This window comes from Acanthochromis polyacanthus, chromosome 9 (assembly GCF_021347895.1).
Source record: "Acanthochromis polyacanthus isolate Apoly-LR-REF ecotype Palm Island chromosome 9, KAUST_Apoly_ChrSc, whole genome shotgun sequence".
Lineage (NCBI taxonomy): Eukaryota > Metazoa > Chordata > Actinopteri > Pomacentridae > Acanthochromis > Acanthochromis polyacanthus.
In genome coordinates, this window is record NC_067121.1 from 2,915,832 (window position 1) to 2,937,691 (window position 21,860).

At 40.5% G+C, this 21,860-nt stretch overlaps 1 protein-coding gene and 2 long non-coding RNA genes across 3 annotated transcripts in view; 1 reads left to right on the forward strand and 2 right to left on the reverse strand.

The window, feature by feature from the left end:
* Window positions 1-4,373, forward strand: part of LOC110958303 (vasoactive intestinal polypeptide receptor 2-like) — a 45,683-nt gene extending 41,310 nt beyond the window's left edge. The window contains exon 13 of the mRNA XM_022204778.2: window positions 929-4,373. Within this exon, the coding sequence (XP_022060470.2) occupies window positions 929-1,102 (174 nt within the window). The 3' untranslated portion in view covers window positions 1,103-4,373. The remainder of the gene's footprint in view (window positions 1-928) is intronic.
* A 201-nt stretch (window positions 4,374-4,574) lies between these two features.
* Window positions 4,575-5,208, reverse strand: LOC127535591 (uncharacterized). The gene is made up of 3 exons (XR_007944462.1): window positions 5,100-5,208; window positions 4,788-5,004; window positions 4,575-4,697 (listed from the first exon to the last, which is right to left on the reverse strand). It is a non-coding gene; the product is annotated as an uncharacterized LOC127535591 (long non-coding RNA).
* A 7,958-nt stretch (window positions 5,209-13,166) lies between these two features.
* On the reverse strand, window positions 13,167-13,765 carry LOC127535579 (uncharacterized). Its single transcript, XR_007944445.1, has 3 exons — window positions 13,583-13,765; window positions 13,418-13,516; window positions 13,167-13,384 (listed from the first exon to the last, which is right to left on the reverse strand). It is a non-coding gene; the product is annotated as an uncharacterized LOC127535579 (long non-coding RNA).
* Window positions 13,766-21,860: the final 8,095 nt, after the last annotated feature.

The window sequence follows — 21,860 nt, forward strand, 5'->3', positions numbered from 1 at the left end:
CAGTGACTGTTTAGTGTCTTCTAAGAGTCCTAATGCTCTGCCAAGGTCTGTCTGTCCGTCCGTCTCTGTCCGTCAGCAACATTATTCAAAAACAGAACAGGATTTGGATGAAATTTTCAGGGAAGGTCAGAAATGAGACAAAGACCAAGTGATTAGATTTTGGCAGTGATGCAATTTGTAGTCTGGATCCACAGATTTGTGTCTTGGTTTTGTTGTTTTGCTTCTTGTTTTAGTTGTTTTGTGTTGTTTTGTAGTTTGTGTCTTGTGCTAATTGCTTTGTGTTGTTTTTGTTGTTTTGTATCTCATTTTAGTTGTTTTGTGTTGTTTTTGTATTTTTGTGTCTTGTTTTTGTTGTTTTGTGTCTCATTTTTGTTATTTTGAGTCTCGTTTTTGTTGATTTGTGTCTTGTTTTTGCCTGCATAGTTTGGATCCATGGGTTAGTTAAAGATTTCTGTATCATTTCCAGATAGCAGCACAGCATCACTGTAACCATGACAACCAGTGAACACTACAGCTGCTTTCACAGCGGCTAATGCTATGCTAATGGCTAGCGGCTAAGCTAGGAGGCAGCTACAGATTAACTTGAAACACAGCCTGGAAAATAATAATTAATAAAGCTTTAAGATCTGGACCTTGGTGGGAAGTAAAAGAGAGAAAACAGAGATCTGGTGTCAAACAGCAGAACGTGTTGGCATCATGTAGATCCCTTCTGTTGTTACTGCACAGATCCAGGTATTATAATCCATATTTATGAAATGCTCTGGTTATGAATGATAATATTTCTGCTATTAAATGCTAATAATACACATCGGTTCCAAATATCGCTCTCCTTGTTTATGAAAAAACTGTATGGACCCTGAAACAGCCATAAAATAGACTAAAAATGAGAAAAACCATTGAAGTTATTTCTTGTTCTTTTGTTTCCCAGGTTCAGGCTGAGCTGAAGAGGAAGTGGCGCAGCATGTGTCTGAACTGCCGTCTGAGCAGAAATCATCGCTTCAGCAGGAACTTCGCCTCCAGGAACGGGTCAGAACACATGGTCCAGTTTCACCGCGACTCCAGAACCCAGTCCATCCTGCAGTCTGAGACCACGGTGCTGTGAGAACGTTCCACCAGCACCGCCGTCGCCCCGGTCCAACACTGGCCCTGAATCCTAGAGAACACGCTGTACGCTGAGACGATGCACGGCTTTCTACGGTGGCTAGGATTCTGGTCTCTGCAAGCCTTCAAGAGTCCCTCAAGTGGACCAAAACCTGTTTGCATCCAGAGGTCCACCTCAGGTTTCTTTTCCAGCATAGAGATGTTTTGATTGGGTTTGTAGGTGAACGTAGCTGCATGGACCAAGAAAGACAGCTTCATGTTTGTCCTGTTCTTCTGGGATCTGTGTTCATGGTGCAGGGATCAGATGTCTGAATGTTGCATGCATTAAATGGATGTTTTTTTAAACTGGTGACATCTCGGACTTTAGATTGGGCTCGTTGCAAAAAACAGGACGGTTAATCGTCACCATCTTTAACAGGAACAAGGTCGCTGTGTCGATACTCAGATGTCTCGTTAAACAGTCGTGATGGTGTGATCGAATGATGATGAGAACAGAAGATAAAGAAATAAAACAAAGTCAGTCTGGGCGGTTTGCAGCCAGGATCAGACTCCATGTCTGCTGCCCATCAGTAGCTCGTTGGTGCTCCAAGCGAAGGAGTTTCTGGGAATGAAAGATGGAAAAATGTCACGTAAGACGGACAGATGGATTGGAGCTTCTTCAGCAGGAATGAAGGTGTCGTACCGGACTGTTGTGGAGCAGAACCAGAGCTCAGTAGAACCCTGACATCTGGTCAGGAGCTCTAGATAGCGACAGGAAGATCCTCTGTAGGATGACGGGACTCATCAACCTGCCCTCAGAGGATTCCTGGAAGCTGGGAGGAGATCCTGGGGCAGATCTACAACACTCTGGAGGGATTTTATATCTCATCTGGCCTTGGAACACGTCTGGACCTGAACCTGAACCCAGCCTGGTGCCACCCAGTCCAGCTGAGGACAATCAGAAGAAGGTGGATGGATGAATATTAGGAAGGAAGAACCTGTCGTGCAGTGGTTAGTTAATGTACCTGGTCTGGATGTCATAGCAGCCTTTAGTTTACAGACCATAATGTAGAAGAAACAGACAGCGCCCTCTAGTGGTCGCAGCACAAAGCAAGACTGAAACACGACAAAGTGCTGTTCATTTCTGGTTTCTTCAACCAGCCGTTTCACAAAGAGACGTTCAGGTGTTTGATTTGGATGATGTGATGAGACGTAAAGAGTTCCACCTTTAAAGACGTCCTTTGGGTTTGGACATTTGATCAACGACAGTCTGATGCTGCTGGAGGTAAAAGGGAGTTCCTCCTGAGGAATCATTGAATTTCTGTCTCTAACAATAACAGTAATAATAATAATAATAATGTAGGACTGTAGCAGCTATCAGAACCAGCAGCAGCTTCTAAACACCACAGCTGTTTGTGTTTGATGAAGTGAGAAGTTTTAACTTTTCCCTACAGTGAAGCGTTTGGTTGAAATCCACCCAGTAGCTCTTCATATTACTGTAGAGAACGATTCAGAAATGTGTTCTGACCGGGTCCGGCTGTCTGTTCATCATTTTAAAACATGTATGAATGACCTGCTGTCTCTAAGAGGTTCTGAACATGATCCACACTGAAGATGTCATTTAGAAAAGAAACCAGACCTTTTGTCCTCCGGACCGGTCAGGATTTATTTCACACATCTGCAGTTAAACAGAAGCTCTTTACTAATTCCTCAGCTGATTTATAAATGCAGGATTAATGTGGAGATCCTTCAGGAGGTTTGGGTTGAACCAGTGAAGCACCTGAAGACGATGAAACATGAAGGAACTGTATTTGTCCAACAGATATCAGGTTATTGTTTCTCAGAAAGATTCATTCAAGAGCATTAATGTGTTTAAACTTTATCTGAAGGTTGTGCTTTCTTCCTGAAGTTCTCAACAGAAGCTCCGGATCTCCTTTAGATCTACATCTCCTTCTGATTCATCTTCAGCTCCAAACTGTTCACTCAGTAAAGTCTTTTGTAGAAGAACCGTAGATCCGATTATTTACCACTCAGTGGGCCTTCTGTCATCTTTTATCTGCTTTTAATGAAGTGGTGACTACGGTAAACGTGTTTTTGGAAAACATTTTACATATCACAAAACAAAAGTTCTGAAACAAATTTACATTTCAGAAAACAATGCGAAACACTTTTTCAATCTCCGACACAATTTTACAAGTGGCGAAACACTTTTGCAAGTTCAGAAACAAATTTACAAATGAAAATCAACCGGTATATCTGAACATTCTTTGCTTTGCAGAAACTGAGGCTGCTGTGTCTGTGGAGGATGTTTTGATGTTTGCAACTGGGCTGACATCACTCCCCCCTTCTGGCTTGGAACCACAAATACGGTTCCTGGATGACTCTCCATTCCCGATGGCAAATACGTGCTCAAACTTGCTGAAATTGCCACTCCTGGATTCATACAGTGTGTTTAAGTCACAAATGGACTTTGGAATTCAAAGTAGTCCAGGATTTGGCTGTTTTTAAACCATATGACTGGATGACCTCTAGAGCTTAGACCAGGCGTGAACTAACCGTGACGTCACCCGTTGGTTTCAACGCCGAGAAAATGAAGCCTGGATTTTGCTACTTCCTGGTCGCCGTTTTGGATTTTTTGGAGCCAGTGACGTAAAAAGCGTCATCAAACAGGCTGGACCGGAGAGCAACTAGGGACAGGATTGGCTGAGGACTCTCTTATCCCGCCCACATTTTACCGCAGAGGCTTCTGTTGCTGTCTATCAAGTATAGCCACGCCCCCTGGCTCCGCCAACTTTAACGATTTATTTAAAATTCAGTATTGATTTGTTTTAAGATCGGCCACCTGATCTCTCATTTTGACCATGAAAACTAACGGGAAAAAAATCCTGAGCTGTAGAACATCAGTCTATCAAATTTTATTTTTTCCAAAAATGAATTGGGGTCTATGGAGAAAAAGCTTTTTGGAGCCAACCTTAGCGGACGGCGTGATATTGCAAGTTTTTGACACTTCTGGGTGGGCTTCATTTTTGGAGCCAGATGCTACGTCCATCTTTATATACAGTCTGTGGCTTAGACTCTGAAAATGTTTTGTTCTAAACACACTGTTGTTCGTGCACTTAAAGGTGCGGTTCGGTCTCAGTCAATTGTTTTAGATCCATGATTTTAAACTGTGGTTGTTTATGAACCACTGTTTTATTCATGTATTCAGATTCATTTTAGAATGAGAAAAAACCCCAAAAAGATTTCAGGAGATTTTGTTCTCTATAAAATGTAATAAACATAATAAGAGGTTATTACTTTGCTGTATTTTTTATTCATCCATTTCCCACATTGAATTGATGAAGCCATAGGGGGCAAATTCTGACACGTTTGTGTACATGTTGCACCATTCCAGTAAATGTCTCTTCCATTCATAGCTCAGCAATTTCTTTTAGTCTTAGATACAGTTGAGTTGCAGACTGCCAATACTCTGGCTTCTCTAAATAACTGTTCTCCATGGCCAGGTCCAGATACTCCTGCATGCTGGCGTCCTCACATGGAGCTCTTGTCAGGCGAGCCTCGGGACAGGCATCAGTTCAGCTTGTTCAATTTTAAATCCACAGTGTCTGGAGCCAAACCTGTGTTAAACAGAAGACATAATTACATTTATTAAAATTTAAGATCAAAGGAAAACAAATACAAACTTCAGTCTCTCACCAAAGTATTACCTGTGTGGTCAGTAGTAGAGCTCATCGGCACACCTCCTGGACATGATGCTGTTCTTTAGGGCTGAATCCTGTGACTGTTCCACAATCTCACACACTCATCCAAGTCCTTCTGGATAACATCACCAAAGCAATATCTCAGTAGACACTGGTGCTCATGACCCCATTGAAGTATCCAGCATCTCTTAGGTCTGCAAATAGCTCCATCCAGAACTGAGACCTAAGGAAATCAATAAAATAATTAAGCATATACATGTTTAAATGAATAAAATCAAAGGTTACACATAACTAAATGACTTGATGAAGGCCACTTACCTTCCCTTTCTGAAGATGGACCACCAATCAGTCCTCTGGTTGTTTGTGGATGAGCCATACATGTGGCTGGATGCTCCAGAGAAGTGTTCACTGTGGTGGTGGCGTAGGGTGCACTGAATTGCGGCCATGGTCCTGTTCTCTGTGCCTCATTCAGTCCTCAGTCTCATGGGAGTGACACCAAGGTTTGGCACACATGACAGAAAGTGGTGAGCGATCACACTTGGGTCATTATTTGTCGGTCCGCATGCGAGCCACTTTATGTGAAAATCCATCGATACGGCCTGAAATAGCCTAACCGAATGGCTTAAGTTTATCATAACCATCCGCGTGCTACATGTAGTTCGGTCCCATGGAGTGGAGTTCTTCAGACAAACCTTCTGCGTGTTCTCCTCTCACACCCTCGAGGATTGAACTCCTGGAGCAAATTCATCACTTGATCCCTCTTCACTCTCAAATTGTATTTTTGTTTAAGTGCCTGTCACATCATGCGGTAGCAAACAGCTGTCCAGGTCCCTCATTATGGCGTTTGTAGAGGAGTAATCCTTTCTGCGATATAAACCGGCTTCATTCAGTTTGCTTGACATCAGACAACATGACATCAGATCCACGATTACAGCGTACGAGTGTCCCTCATTAAAATATCTTACACACTGCTGCAGCATATCTGCTCTGTCGGTCTGGTCTGCCCCATTTAAAAACTCCAAAGACCGACCACACGAAAAACAAAACCGCCGTCCATGTTGGGTCACGATCAACTTCAACAACAACAATAACTCGTATTGGCCGGTCTTCACTGTCACTGCCGGTTCAACCCCAGAGTTGGGACATTCCCTTTCCGGCTGATTTTCATTTGTAAATTTGTATCTGAGACTGTAAAAGTGTTTCGCGTCTTGTTAAATTGTTTTCTGAAATGTAAATTTGTTTCAGAACTTGTAATTTTTTTTGTGATTGTAAAATGTTTCCAAAATGTAACTTTGTCTTAAACTTTGTAAAAGTGTTTTACATTTTATAAATTTGGTTTGCAGCTCTCGGCCAGATGACAGAGTTTCACTTGTTCACATCTGAAGTGTGACAGAAGTTAAGGTGTTCAGAAGCAGGAACTGTTTTAAATCTGGTTCTAACTGGAACAACATACTGCTGCACAACAACAAGCAGAAGGTTTGTGTTTAGTTCAGATGAAACCATGTTAAGGAGCAGAACAGAACATTTACTCCTTTCTTTCACACTAAAAACACTTTTTATCTGTTGAACGGTGCAGACACTGAAAGCTGCAGTACCACCAGAAGATTCACAAGAACAGTGAAGCTTCAGCAAACCCAGGAAGTCTTTTTATAAATGTATGGTTACCCTGATGACCTGAAATAAAGTCCGTTCATTAGTGGTTGTGATGTAACGACAACAGCAAAGACTGAGGAGATAAAAAGCAGCTTTCTGTTTATTAAAGTTACTAATGAAGCCTCAGCTGGAAGCTACTCTCACACTGATAACTGAGTTATTTCTTCTTATGCTGGTAGTTTCATTTCCAAAACAAGAAAAGTCCTCAGAGAGCTCAGTCCTCCAAGGCTGCTCATTTCCAGCGGATGAAATCATGAAAAAGTCACGGCAGAAATCACATCATCACAGAATGTGTCCATTTAGTACAGATGTACCTGTAAACTAAATGACCTCACACTGAGCACAGGCGTGTGTTCTGCATGTACAGATACCGGATCACGTGACCTGAACATGTAGCGGGCGGCTCAGAAACACCCCCACAGTTTAATCAGCTGTTCCTTGGATCATTTCTGATGGATAAGTCCTGATAAGTCCTCAGAGGTGGATTTGTAGTAGGATCACAATCAGCTGATGTAGTGTTCACTGGTTGTCATGGTTACAGTGACACCGTGCTGCTTTCTGGCAACGACACAGAAATCTTTAACTAATCCATGGATCCAGACTAAAAGCTGCATCACTGACACAATCTGATCACTTGGTCACACAAAACTACAAAAACAGACAGAAAACAACAAAAACGAGATACAAAGCAGCAAAAACAAGACAGAACTCCATGGATCCAGACTATCAGCTGCATCACTGCCAGAATCTGATCAGTTGTGTCATTTCTGACCTTCCCTAAAAGTCTCATCCAGATGTGTTAATCTGTTTCTAGTGATGCTGCACACAGACAGATGTCTCGGCTGTAAAATCGGTGTGTTTTGTGGTTAATCTGCTCTGAGCTTCAGTGATTCGGTTCCTACAGACGACAGGAAGTTGTGGTTGTGCTGGTGCTCTGCTGTGGTGTTTGAACCTTTAAATGATGTGTGATTTGTGATGCTACATGTTGACTGAGCAGCTGCAGTAGATGAACATTTTTCCCCTGCTGTCGCTAAACGGTTGTTCATGTGTTGATTTCTTCTAACAGACATTCTGTTGCTTGCTGTGTGCAGTGTGCTGCGTTTTCATTTTTCATGTCATATTTAATTATCACCATAAGAAAAGCTCCTGGTGACACTTAGCTTAAGGAACAGAGCTCGTTCAGAGGAACCGCTTTCTCACAGCCATAACTGTTTCATCTTCTGTTTATCCTACCTTTAAAGAGTAAAATGATAACACCATGTCAAATATGAATCTTTTTTAATACCAGACAAGCATTTTATTAACACTGATGAGGAACCAGACCTCACTGTGCCTTCAGAGCTGTTAGAGGTCTGGACCAAAGAAACAAATGAATTCTTAGTTGTGTTTTAGAATCTGATGGATCAAAAAAAAGAAAAATACGACACATTTTTAGTGAAAAGAAAAATGTGTGCAGCATTGAGGCAGCTGAGAAATTTCCAGTTTTGTAGAAACAGCAGAGCATCGTCTGCATATCAGAGAATATCACGTATTTTAGATGAGCCTTTTTAAAATGATTATTTACAAAATTAAAGCTTGAATGAAAAGATTTAAATACAGCGTTTAATTGTACTTTTACTGCTTCCTGTCATGTTTCAGTTAAAGAAGACAGAACATCAGTTTTTGGTCACAGGGGTCACATATGATCGACAGAAACAGTCCTCATCTAGACCCCGTCTGTCCGAGTTTAAATATGTTAGAAGTTATGTTGTTCAAATACACACTGAAATGGGATCATCTGCTCAAAGATATTCATTTGATATTAGTATTTAAGAAGCAGGACCTGAGGAATGATTGGACGGTGAACCTCTGCTGACTTTCATTTTCTCTCCATCGGCTCATGAGTTAACAGACAAATACTTTTAACTGATATGTTCTGTTCTGTCCAGCTCCTTTTAAAAGCTCCCAGAAACACAAACATTCATCTCTAACAAACTCTGAATTGTAGTTTAATGGAATAATATCCATGTGGCAGTTTAAAGCTGTGCGCCTTAAGAACAGTGTCGCCGTAGACGTGTTGATCAGAGAACATTCAGACGTCCTCCTCAGTGCTGCTGGTGGAGCAGCTTCATCCTTAATGTTTGAACTGAGACTCCATGAAAGTCCTGATGAGGACTCAAAGACTCTCTGTAGAACTAAAGGGTGTGTTTTCTGACAGTCATGACAGGTTTCATCAGATCATTTAAAATAAACCTGAGCCTCATTTAAAGGAGGAGGACCAGGTTTCAGACGGAGGTCAAGATGTTTCCTAGTCATGAAACATAAAACAGAAGAGTCAGATCTGTCTCCAAACATGACCTCCACGATGAGTCGGGTTTTATTCATTTAATAACCTCATACTGATTATTCTCATTGATTAGTTGTCTCACCTCAGTAGCTCATGGATCATTCCAGAACTGGAGGACGTTTTACATCCAATAATTCACGTATTAAATCCTAAATCATCAGTAGTGTGTAAATGTTCTTGTCCTGAGACCAAATCTTTAAAAACTAGCAGAAAGAATGTTTGAAAATATATATTAAATATATTAAATCTCCTTTTTCTGGTTGTATTTTTTCATTCATGTCTCTGTAATTGTGGGAACATTTTTTTAATCAACATAAAATTTAAAATAATTATTATTTATGGAACGTGTCCCACAACATGTTAGCACAACCTGGTGATGACATTTCTGTTTTTCTGTCTTCTTTTTGCCGTTTTCCGTCTTTTTTGTCATTTTTTGTCGTTTTTATTATTTTACGTCTCATTTTTGTCGTTTTCTCTTTTGTTTTTGTCGTCTCCATCCTCCATCAGTGTTCCTACAGAATGTGTAGATCAAAGCTATGTCCTCTCTTCTGTTTTCCATCTTTTCATCCATTGTCAGCCTTGATTGAATGTCTCTCTCTACCTCATATGATCAGGATCAGACTCATTCTTTGGACTGTTTTCCATCAGTGGTCAGCAGTAACAGCTAGCTAAATATCTAGCTTCTACTGCTGAGAAAAAGATCACATTAGCATGGATTAGAGTAGGGTTAGCAACAACACAGAAAACATGGAATAAAAATGAGACAATCAGTACCTATTATTGATCACTGTGGAGCAGAAAACTGGAGAACAGAAGGTTTAGTTTTCACACATTTAGAAGCTCAGATGTCCTCCAGTCCTTCAATGATCCATCCAGTCCAGTCCTGCAGTGTTCTCTGTACTTCTGTTGGGTTGAATCCCTGAAATGAAAACTATCAGGTCTGATCACACCTCACATACTTTAGTTCAGGCTTTAACTGACTTTACTCTTTAATCTGGATTTTGATTCGTCTTCTGTTGGATTTCTTTTCTAATTTTTTACTTTTGTCTTATTGTAAAGCTCTTTGTAACTTTGCTTTAAACTAAAGTCAGTATTATGAATAAATCAGTGTAATAAGGAAACTTGTAGACAGTCCTCCACCTGAACCCCATGCAGACATCATTTACACCACGTTTTCCATCATTATTCACTCAGACGTCACAATAACAGAGAAACACATCTGAAAACTAAATCTAACGACAGCTTATTGAACCACAGAACTAACTGGGTTTATTTCTTTCTGAAATAATAAAGATCCAGCTCTTGATCTGCCTGCAGCTGATAAAGGATCTGAATAAAAGCAGCTGGAAGCACCGAGCAGCTCCTGTTAGCGTCCTCATCCACTGAGTATTTATTTAACTGTGAATTTTTATTTAAGTGGTGAATATTTTGGACTTTTACTTCAGTTTGCAGCTGAACAGATTTAACATGATGGATGGATGAATGGATGGATGGATGGATGGATGGATGGATGGATGGATGGATGGATGGATGGATGATGGATGGATGGACGGATGGATTATAGATGGATGGATGGATGGATGGATGATGGATGGATGGATGGACGGATGGATGGATGGATGGATGGATGGATGGATGGATGATGGATGGACGGATGGATGGCTGGATGGATGATGGATGATGGATGGATGGATTATAGACAGATGGATGGATGGATGGACGGATGGACGGATGGATGGATGGATGGATGATGGATGGACAGATGGATGATGGATGGACAGATGGATGGATGGATTATAGATGGATGGATGGATATAAACATTATGGAATGAAACGAGGCTAAAAGATGAGCTGAGATGTTTTTATTTTGGTTTTTTCGATGTTTCTGGATGAATTTTGTTGCTGAAATGTGAAAAAAAATCCTTCAAACTAAACTTCAAACATCCTGTTTCTGTTAATGTTCAGTTTTAACGTGTGCTGACTGTTAAGTAATAATAATAAACCAATAAATCATTGAGGGTGGATCAAACAGTGGAGAGAAAATCCTATAAAAAAATAGTCTGCAAAAAAAAGACATTTAAAAAGAACGTTTAAAGCTGCAAATAGAGAAAAGAACAGAAAAACGTGAAACACAAAAAACTGAAAGCGCTTTTAAAAAAGTGGTTTATGATTTGTTGTTTGTTATGCATAATTTATTATTGATGATTATTATTATTGTATTAATAATAACGTTTGTAGAATAATAAATGTATTATTACTATTATCATTATATTTTATTTGAAATGTAACAAAACTGGGAAAAACCCTGAAAAACAACAGTTTGAAAATGATTTACAAGTTTTCTTTCAAATCAGAATTTTACAAATATCTATACAATAGAATCACTTCAGCCGATTTAAGTAAAATTTGAACAATAGTGTAAAAAATAACAGATTTTAAATGAGTAAATGAAAATGCTGTTTTTCTGTGAACATCATTTTCCTTTGAAACAACAAGTATCAGTGAAATAATGACGTTTAGACGAGGACAAACGGTGGAAATTCATATTATAAAGGACATGATTCACAGTTTTGTCCTGTTTATGGTTTGTTTTAATTTTTTCCTGTAATTTTACTGTTTTTCTTTTCTGTACAATGATTGATTATGTTCTTAATGTAACAATATACCAAATATTTACTTTAAATAAAACATTTCTGTCAAAGAATTCTAGTTTTTGCTGATTTAAGACATTTGAACATGTTGGATGTTAGAGACAGTTTAGACCTGATAACATTAAACTAGTAAATAAAGAAATAATGTGTGATTTTACAGTAAACTAGTAAATAAAGAAATAATGTGTGATTTTACATTAAACTAGTAAATAAAGAAATAATGTGTGATTTTACAGTAAACTAGTAAATAAATAAAATAATGTGTGATTTTACAGTAAACTAGTAAATAAAGAAATAATGTGTGATTTTACAGTAAACTAGTAAATAAAGAAATAATGTGTGATTTTACATTAAACTAGTAAATAAAGAAATAATGTGTGATTTTACATTAAACTAGTAAATAAAGAAATAATGTGTGATTTTACATTAAACTAGTAAATAAAGAAATAATGTGTGATTTTACAGTAAACTAGTAAATAAAGAAATAATGTGTGATTTTACAGTAAACTAGTAAATAAAGAAATAATGTGTGATTTTACATTAAACTAGTAAATAAATAAAATAATGTGTGATTTTACAAAACGGAAAATCTGCTAAATAAAAACAAAAGGCAGTTTTAATGTCCTCAATATTCAGAAGTTTTCCTTGAAATCAAATTATTTTTTCTGATTGAAACTTAATAAAAATCTTCTAATTTCACAGTCAGACGTTGTAAAAACATTTCTGTCCATCAGGTTTTCTGCTGTTCACTAGTAAATTAAGACCTTTTAATCAGTGATTTTATAACTTATATTATCTGTAATTAAAGTCACACATGCTGATTTGAACACTGAAATGTCTGTTTATTACAGTCAACATGTTTGTGCTGCAGTGTGAAATATGAATGAGTGAATAATGAATCAGCTGCTCGCTTCACTAACCAATGTGCTGCAGGACTTCTCACTAATTAGGATGATTTCACTCCTCAGATAGAAACAGAGAGGAGGATGAGCACTGACCTGAGCAGCTTCATGTCAGCGCCTCCAGCTTCTACACAACATTATACTGTATTATATTTACAGAATGAAGGCAGAACTTCTTTTTTGTCAGTTTGGTTCATTTACATCGTTTTGCTTCTTTTTGTGCTGTATTTTGGTCATTTTATGTCTTTCAGTTCATTTAGCATCAGCGTCTCCTCTTGCATGTTTTTTTTGGTATTTTTTTGGTTAAGCATCCTTTTGACGCCTTTGTGTTAAATTTGGTATCTTTTGTGTCAATTTATAAATATTTAAGCATCATTTTGTGTCTTTTTGCCATTTTTTCATTATTGAAGCATTTTCTTGTACCATTGTGTTGTTCAAGATTGTTTTGTCGTTTTTTTGTGTTATTTTGGTGTAAATTTGGGATCATTTTTTATTGTGTTTTAAAGGAGAACAATGAGGAACAGAAACATTTCTGATGGTAAAAAAATGCTACTGGAGATGATGTCAGATAGAGATAATGTACTTATTTCACAATCAATGCTCCTGATTATTAATCACTGATAGCTGCACAATAAAACTATCAGACTTCACATATTAAACATGATGTCCTGAAGGAAACGAAGGTCTGCAGTTCTGGATGTTCTGAGTGAGACTAAATCTAAAGACTGGAAGCAGGAAAGAAGAACGACCCGTGGAGAAAGTTCTAGAGTAGACCTACCGACAGCTGGAGAAAGTTCTAGAGTAGACCTACCAACAGCTGGAGAAAGTTCTAGAGTAGACCTACCAACAACCGGAGAAAGTTCTAGAGTAGACCTACTGACAGCTGGAGAAAGTTCTAGAGTAGACCTACCGACAACTGGAGAAAGTTCTAGAGTAGACCTACCGACAGCCGGAGAAAGTTCTAGAGTAGACCTACCGACAACTGGAGAAAGTTCTAGAGTAGACCTACTGACAGCCGGAGAAAGTTCTAGAGTAGACCTACCGACAGCTGGAGAAAGTTCTAGAGCAGACCTACCGACAGCTGGAGAAAGTTCTAGAATAGACCTACCGACAGCTGGAGAAAGTTCTAGAGTAGACCTACCGACAGCTGGAGAAAGTTCTAGAGCAGACCTACCGACAGCTGGAGAAAGTTCTAGAGTAGACCTACTGACACCTGGAGAAAGTTCTAAAACAGACCCACCGACAGCTGGAGAAAGTTCTAGAATAGACCTACCGACAGCTGGAGAAAGTTCTAGAGTAGACCTACTGACAGCTGGAGAAAGTTCTAGAATAGACCTACTGACAGCTGGAGAAAGTTCTAGAGTAGACCTACTGACACCTGGAGAAAGTTCTAGAATAGACCTACTGACAGCTGGAGAAAGTTCTAGAGTAGACCTACTGACACCTGGAGAAAGTTCTAAAACAGACCCACCGACAGCTGGAGAAAGTTCTAGAATAGACCTACCGACAGCTGGAGAAAGTTCTAGAGTAGACCTACTGACAGCTGGAGAAAGTTCTAAAACAGACCCACCGACAGCTGGAGAAAGTTCTAGTGTAGAATTTTCTCCAGGGGACGTTCTCCTCTGTGGTCTTCAAGGACCTGGAACTCTGGAAATATTCCCAGTATGAAGGTAGAACTCTGATCATTGATAAAGTTACTGCAGATGAAGAACCAGACGGTTCTTCGTGGTAATGTTGCTTCTTTTGGTGGAGATTGTCATTTTGTGGTAGTTTTATCTGTTTTTGGTCTTTCTGTGCTGATTGTTTTGTATTTCTTTGTGGCAGTTTTGACCCTTTGGTTTCTTTCTGTGTTGATTTTCCAGTTTCAGTTTTTCCCAGAACTCAGATGTTTCTCCTCCTAAATGTCCTGGTTCTATCTGCTGGACTGATGAAGTTCTGAGGATCCGAAATGATGGAAAAAGTCCATTAAAAGGTGATAAATGTGGACCCACCTCTATGGAACTCTGGAAATATTGCCAGCATGAAGGTAGAACTCTGATCATTCATAAACTAAAGTCTTCTTCACTGAATGACCCAAATGCATCTTCAGTCGGACTAAAAACCACCTTCACAGCTGATAAATGTTCCGTCTCATTCTGCAGAGCTTCACTTAGTTCTTTTTTCCAGAGCAGAACCAGTAGTTCTGTTGTCTAGACTCTGTCTTTAATCCAAACACCTTCATCGTGACAGAAAACATCAGAGACCTGCTGAGGTTCTTTATCCATCCTGGTGCATCTCAGTCTGAAGCTCCTGGTGTTCACAGAACGTATGAGTCCTATGAGCTGCAGAATTACTGATCCCAGCTCTATTTCTGCTCGGATCATCCAGGAAACCCGACGTCTCTGCTGAGGCTCACAGCGTCTCGTGTCCTCAGAGTTCAGCCATCAGACGACGGCCACCATGATGGGAGCTGACAGAGAAGCTCCAGGCAGAGAAGCTCCAGGCAGAGACGGCGTTTACCAGAGGAGGACGGCGCTAATAAGAGGAGGACGGTGCTAATAAGAGGAGGACGGCGCTAATAAGAGGAGGACGGCGCTAATAAGAGGAGGACGGCGCTAATAAGAGGAGGACGGCGCTAATAAGAAGAGGACGGCGCTAATAAGAGGAGGACGGCGCTATTAAGACCGATCATCATGATGCTGCCACCACCGTGCTTTATATCATGATGCTGCCACCACCGTGCTTCATCATGATGCTGCCTCCACCGTGCTTCACATCATGATGCTGCCTCCACCGTGATTCACATCATGATGCTGCCTCCACCGTGCTTCACATCATGATGCTGCCTCCACCGTGCTTCACATCATGATGCTGCCTCCACCGTGCTTCACATCATGATGCTGCCACCACCGTGCTTCACATCATGATGCTGCCTCCACCGTGCTTCACATCATGATGCTGCCTCCACCGTGCTTCACATCATGATGCTGCCTCCACCGTGCTTCATGTGATGATGCTGCCTCCACCGTGCTTCACATCATGATGCTGCCTCCACCGTGCTTCATGTGATGATGGTGCCTCCACCGTGCTTCACATCATGATGCTGCCACCACCGTGCTTCACATCATGATGCTGCCTCCACCGTGCTTCACATCATGATGCTGCCTCCACCGTGCTTCACATCATGATGCTGCCACCACCGTGCTTCACATCATGATGCTGCCTCCACCGTGCTTCACATCATGATGCTGCCACCACCATGCTTCACATCATGATGCTGCCACCACCGTGCTTCACATCATGATGGTGCCTCCACCATGCTTCATCATGATGCTGCCTCCACCGTGCTTCATGTGATGATGCTGCCTCCACCGTGCTTCACATCATGATGCTGCCTCCACCGTGCTTCATGTGATGATGGTGCCTCCACCGTGCTTCACATCATGATGCTGCCTCCACCGTGCTTCACATCATGATGCTGCCACCACCGTGCTTCACATCATGATGCTGCCTCCACCGTGCTTCACATCATGATGCTGCCTCCACCGTGCTTCACATCATGATGCTGCCTCCACCGTGCTTCACGTGATGATGCTGCCTCCACCGTGCTTCACATCATGATGCTGCCTCCACCGTGCTTCATGTGATGATGGTGCCTCCACCGTGCTTCACATCATGATGCTGCCTCCACCGTGCTTCACATCATGATGCTGCCTCCACCGTGCTTCACATCATGATGCTGCCTCCACCGTGCTTCATGTGATGATGGTGCCGCCATCGTGCTAATATGGAATGAATCTAAGCAGGGCAAAGCTCCCAGATCTTTATTTACCTGTAAAAGGTGTTTTAAAGTTCTGTGTTATTTCCTTGGTTAAACAGGACAGTATAACAGCTGCAGAGTTTGTTTCTATACATTTGTTGCGTGTGCTGCCCACTAACAGAGATAAATACATGTGTCCATTTAAAGAGCCGCTGCAGCAGCTTCTCATTTGTCTTCGGAACATCTCCATTAGGTCTGCTGTCCTTCAGGCTCCTCTGATTCCACTCTGGAAGTGGGCTTAGAAAATGTCAAACTGCTACAGTACATCTGTGGAGCAGCTCCAGACCTGTCAGAGTGAATCGGTCTAATGCTGGCACCATCCAGGAGGTGGAGGTAAACCCCTGGTGGAAGGCCGAGGCTGATGCCACCTGGACGTTCCTGCTCCATGCTCTGTTTTTTTGCAGTTGTAGAACAGACGTGGTGGAACCTGCTGGGTGTCTACATGAAGCTGAGCTGCTGTAAACACATTTATCTACTGAAGTCTGACCACTTGGTTTCACTCTGGACCTTCTGTTCCGTTCATCTTTACTCCCCCAGTTCCAGATTAAACTATAGATGGGCTCTGAAGTTCTGTCAGACGTCTGGAGGTGGAGTTCTGCCTCCTCAGAATAAAACTGCAGATCATTTAAATTAGATTTCTGACTGCAGATGTCCGTTAATCAGAGCAGCTGACGAAATGTGACCTGAAGTCTCTGAAGAATGGAGCTCTGGTTCTCCTGATGAGAACAGTCCAGATATTTTCATCTTTCAGATCTGCATTAGATCCATCTGGACCTTTCACTGCTCATCAGTGCTTCTGGGAGAAAATCTGATGTAAATGAAATGAAAAGCGCTCGTTTGCGTCATTCGTTTCTGATGAAAGAAACTCAAAGCGGCACGTTTGACTTATTTCCAGGAGGACGTGAGTCAGAGTGACAGAAGTGTTAAAGCTCCAGTAGACGTGATGGACGGCTGAATGAAGCTGCTGCTGGATCCTCTATCTGCTGCACATCCGTCACTCAGCTGATGGGCGTTATCAGCAGATATTAGACGTCTGCAGCTCCTCCGTCCTGCAGGGCTCAGCTATCCTCCACCAGGTTCTGCTCCTGATCCACTGTATAACCTGTAATCTTATTTTTATACTCGCACTATTTGTATTTTTTCACTGTGTACAGCACTTTGGTCAACAGTGTTGTTTTTAAAGGTGCTTTATGAATAAAGTTGGAGTTGGAGGAAAGTCCAGGTTCCTCGGTTTAGTTCCTAAAGTCACAATAGCAAATATTTGGTGCTAAAATTTAAAACTGTAAAACCCTGTGGTCTCCCTCCAGCTGAAATTAGTTGTACACTGTTAGGCAACTGTAAGTAGCTGTTACTGTTAGCTAACGAGTTGTTACTTTTAAATAACTATTTGTTACTTTTAGCTGATTAATTGCTACATTTAGCTGACTAGTTGTTAATTTTAGCTGTTTGTTACACTTAGCTAACTAGTTGTTAATGTTAGCCAACTATTGTTGCTATTTTTTTTTAGCTAAACATTTGAGCTTTATCAAACTTGCTTAATTTTGTAGTTTTGATATTTTGTTGTTTTGCCTTTGTCCCGATTGTTGTGTCTCTAGTTGTAAAAACTGCTTATCTGTGAAATCTTTGTTCAAGATCATTAAATAAATGAGTAAATAAACTGTCAAACTATGATTAGAATCTGGCAGAAAAACTCTGTTACCCGATGGTGGATTACTGTAGTGTTCTAAAGCTTTAAAAATAAGACATAAATCTCATATTTTTGTAGTCAAACACTGTAAAAGAACAAATTACTGCTTGTTAAAATGCAGATTGTTGATTTGAATGTTATTTACAGTTTTGGTCTGCTTTATTTACAGTCAAAATGTCGATTGATAGTTTTTTTTTGCGATTTTACTGAATATCATCAATACTTTAACAGAACTGATATTTTTAAAGAACTTATCAGTCTGTAATGTAGACATGATGTCAAATAAGAGCAAATATCTGCTGTATTTTAATGTTTCAAATGCAGTAATTTACAGTCAAACACTGTAAAAATGTGCTTATTAAAGCTAATAATTCAGATGTGTTTGTTTTTATAGGAAACATGATATTTTCCTCTGATTGTCTGCATATTATCAGTAAACTGAGCCCTGAAAAGCGCTGTTCCTTCCTGTTACTGTCTCTGTGTCCTCCACCTGTCCCTCTGAGGGACGAGACGCTGCCGTCTGATTGGCTGACAGCGTTGGGTCAAGGTGGCGACCAGAGGGCAGCTGTCAATCAGAAGAGATGCTGTCGTCCAATCAGACGTCTGGATGAAGGTCAGACTGGTCGACCTTCATCCTGTCAATCCGTCTGAGTTTAGAGGAGCTGCTGGTGATCAGGAGGTTCTGGAGGGAAAACAGACAAATACAGTTAAAAAAAACAAAGCTGCAGATCACATGTAAATATTTTTTTAAACTAAAGCTGCAGATCACTTACAAATAAATCAAAACAATAAAATGCTATCATTAATGGTGTGAATTTAATGAATACTGCAACTCCAGGGTGGGGAAGCAAAAATGTCCTGTCAGGTAAAAACAACTATAAATGGGTAGAACTTTTTTATTCTTTGGAATTTTGAACTGAAGAAGACAAATGTAAAGCTTTCAGAGCATGTTTATTTAATCTGTCCTCCATCAGCCATGATGAAGGCGTCAATACAGCCTCTGAAAGAGGAACAGACCCTCCTGATATCCTCCTTGGGGTAGGCCTCCCATTCCCTGGAGAATGCAGCCTTCAGTAAATCCATATTGGCATGAGGGGGGGCATTAGTCCTCAACTCAATGGCGCCCCATCAGAAAAAATCCAGGGGCTTTAGATCAGGTGAGCTCGGGGGCCAAATGCCTTTGGGCCAGAAGTTCTCCATATTCTACTCACAGAACCTTTGGACCTTGATTGATGTGTTATCAAAAACTGTCTGTACTTTGATTATCAATCACCTTATGTCTCGATCATCCTTGCATTCAATCACATGAGTAATAAGTAAAATAAAGCATAAGCTCCCTCTTATTGATTCTGGACTTTTCTTTGTTTCCTTACAGTCACACCGTGGTAATGATGCTCTTCACCTTCCTGTTCCTCAGACCCAATACAACTCTTAAATATGCACTCTGAGCAAATTATAAAAACACCACTTCCCACAAACCAACGTTATCCTGAAAGATTCAAATTTGTTTTTTTAAATCATTTTTCTTAGAAAATTTCAGGTTGTTCCTCATGTTTTGTTCCGTCTGTTCTTCTGTCATCTGCTGCATTTTTGTAAAGATTTCTATGTACGTCTTTTACTCCACTATTTAGTTATTTTTCATTCTTTATTCAGCCGCCATGGAACATTGTGAGAACATTATATAGATGGGTTCTAAAACTCCTTTAGAACATCACAGGCAGAAAGTTCCTCCTTTGGTAATATTTCACATTACAGGAACCTTTTCTAAAAATCCCCTGAGGCCTCGATCACAGCATTGTTTGAATGTTGGTTTGAGAATGTTCTTTCTTTGTTACGTCTGTGTTCCTGAGAACGTTCTCCAGACAGTGTCTGAATGTTGGTTTGAGAACGTTCCTTCTTTGTTATGTCTGTGTTCCTGAGAACGTTCTCCAAACAGTCCCTGAATGTTGCAGCTCAAAGCATTTAACCTCGTTGGGAATTCCAGTTGTCCGTAAAACGTTCTCCAAACATTCGATTAGAACTTGACATCATTAGAACTTGTAGGTTCTCATGTTAGACAACGTTGTGGGAACGTTCCCTGACAGCTGAGAACAACGTGGACGCCGTTCTGGGATTTATTGCCACAGTTGGAATCGGCTGACTGACAGGACTGGAACTGTGAGACGTTCTGCGGTGTTCTCGGTTCCTGGAGTTCCTACTGGTTCTCCTCACTGTGCAGCAGCGTGAACCCGGCAGGACGTCATGAATGTGGATGATGAGACTCTGACCCACATCTGACTTTAAAATGAGCTCCATGCTGCTTCCACCTGCAGAGCTCACAGAGCCGTCGATGTTCTGGTGGGATGAACTCTGAGAACGACGGAGAACGATAGAGGATGACGGAGGACGACGGAGAACGACGGAGAACGTAGGAGGACGACGGAGAACGTAGGAGGATGACGGAGGACGACGGAGAACGTAGGAGAACGACGGAGAACGTAGGAGGATGACGGAGGACGACGGAGAATGACGGAGAACGTAGGAGAACGACGGTGAATGACGGAGAACGATGGATAACGACGGTGAATGACGGAGAACAACAGGCAGAACAGTCAGACATTTAAAGCTTTAATAATGTTGAGTCATTTGAGGGAACCTTCATGCAGACGTTTGTTTCTGAGTCTTCAGCTCGTCTTTCTGGAGGGTCTGATGATCGTATTGTCTCTGTGAAGTTTATCTCCAGCGTTCTAAGTTCTCCTAAATCTGAACTCTGCACTGATCATCGTCCTCAGCTGTACTTCCTGGTTAGCTAACGTTAGCACGTTAACTGTCCCTCTTAACCAACCGAACCTTCACCTCACTGGTCTTTAAATCAGTGAACTAGAGATTAATCCTCTGACAGGATGATGGAAAACACGTGAAAATTAAAAAAAAAAAAAAAACTTTAAAAAGTACTACTTTAAAATTCTGTACTGAGTTAAAATATGGAAAATAAATTGGATCACATCATGAAAACAACGTTAAATTATTTATTTAAAAATGATTTTCTTCAACTATCAGCTGCCAACAGATTAGATTCAGTGGAAAACTTTTGCTTATAAAAGCTCAACAGAAATAACTTTACTCATCTCTGTGACCAAATATTTCATATTAAAGTATTTTATGTGTTTAGTATTATTGACCTGCAGCTACATGTGGTTCATTTTATTATTCATGAGCTCAAAGATGGAACTTTTCATGACGTCGTTCATATTTCATCTCGCCAACAATCAGATATTATTGATCTGATTGTCCGATATTCTGGATCTGTGACTTGATGAGAAACAAGAGAGGAAGTTTCAGGTTTTTATCTTTAATCGTTCCTCAGATGTTTTTGTTCAAACAGACAGACAGATAAAATAAAACGTTATTTCAGAAGGTTTTTAATAAATCGAGCTGAAACTTCAGACGACTTTATAAATGTCCACGTTTTATGCTGTGAATATAAAATAGATATGCAGAAATGTAAACAACATTAAAAGCAGAAATGATCGTAAACGTCTGATTTGAGGTGAAACGACTCCAACTGAAACCAGTTCTTGTCTTAAAGATCTGGACTCTGACTTGTGGCTTTTTTTTCTTCATTTCTCTTTAGAATACAGCAGAAAGGCTTTTTTACTGCCAGTGCCTGTGTTCAGTCTACAAACCGAATTCCAGCGTTGATCTAATCCCTTTAAGAAGACAACATTAGATTTACAGCGCTCAGATGGAGATGAACGGTTTGATTAGAACGTCCTCTGGAACCTCATTTATCTGCTGGATGTTGAGGAACGACTTCATGAATGCCTCATCATCTCTCTCAAATATAGAGTCATGAAATAATGATCAGACCACCTCGTTTTCTTCAATTTCTTGTTCATTTTAATGGCTGGTACTGCTAAAGGTTTATTATCTGCAGAATAGAATGAACAGGACTTTAAATGCAGCGGATTCCAGACTACTTTATGTCCTATCTGACATGCTGAAGCTTTGCTGTATTCCAGGGTCTATAAGAGGACATTTCAAAGGTCTAGAGTGGTTTCCTGCTGACATTCAAGCCATAG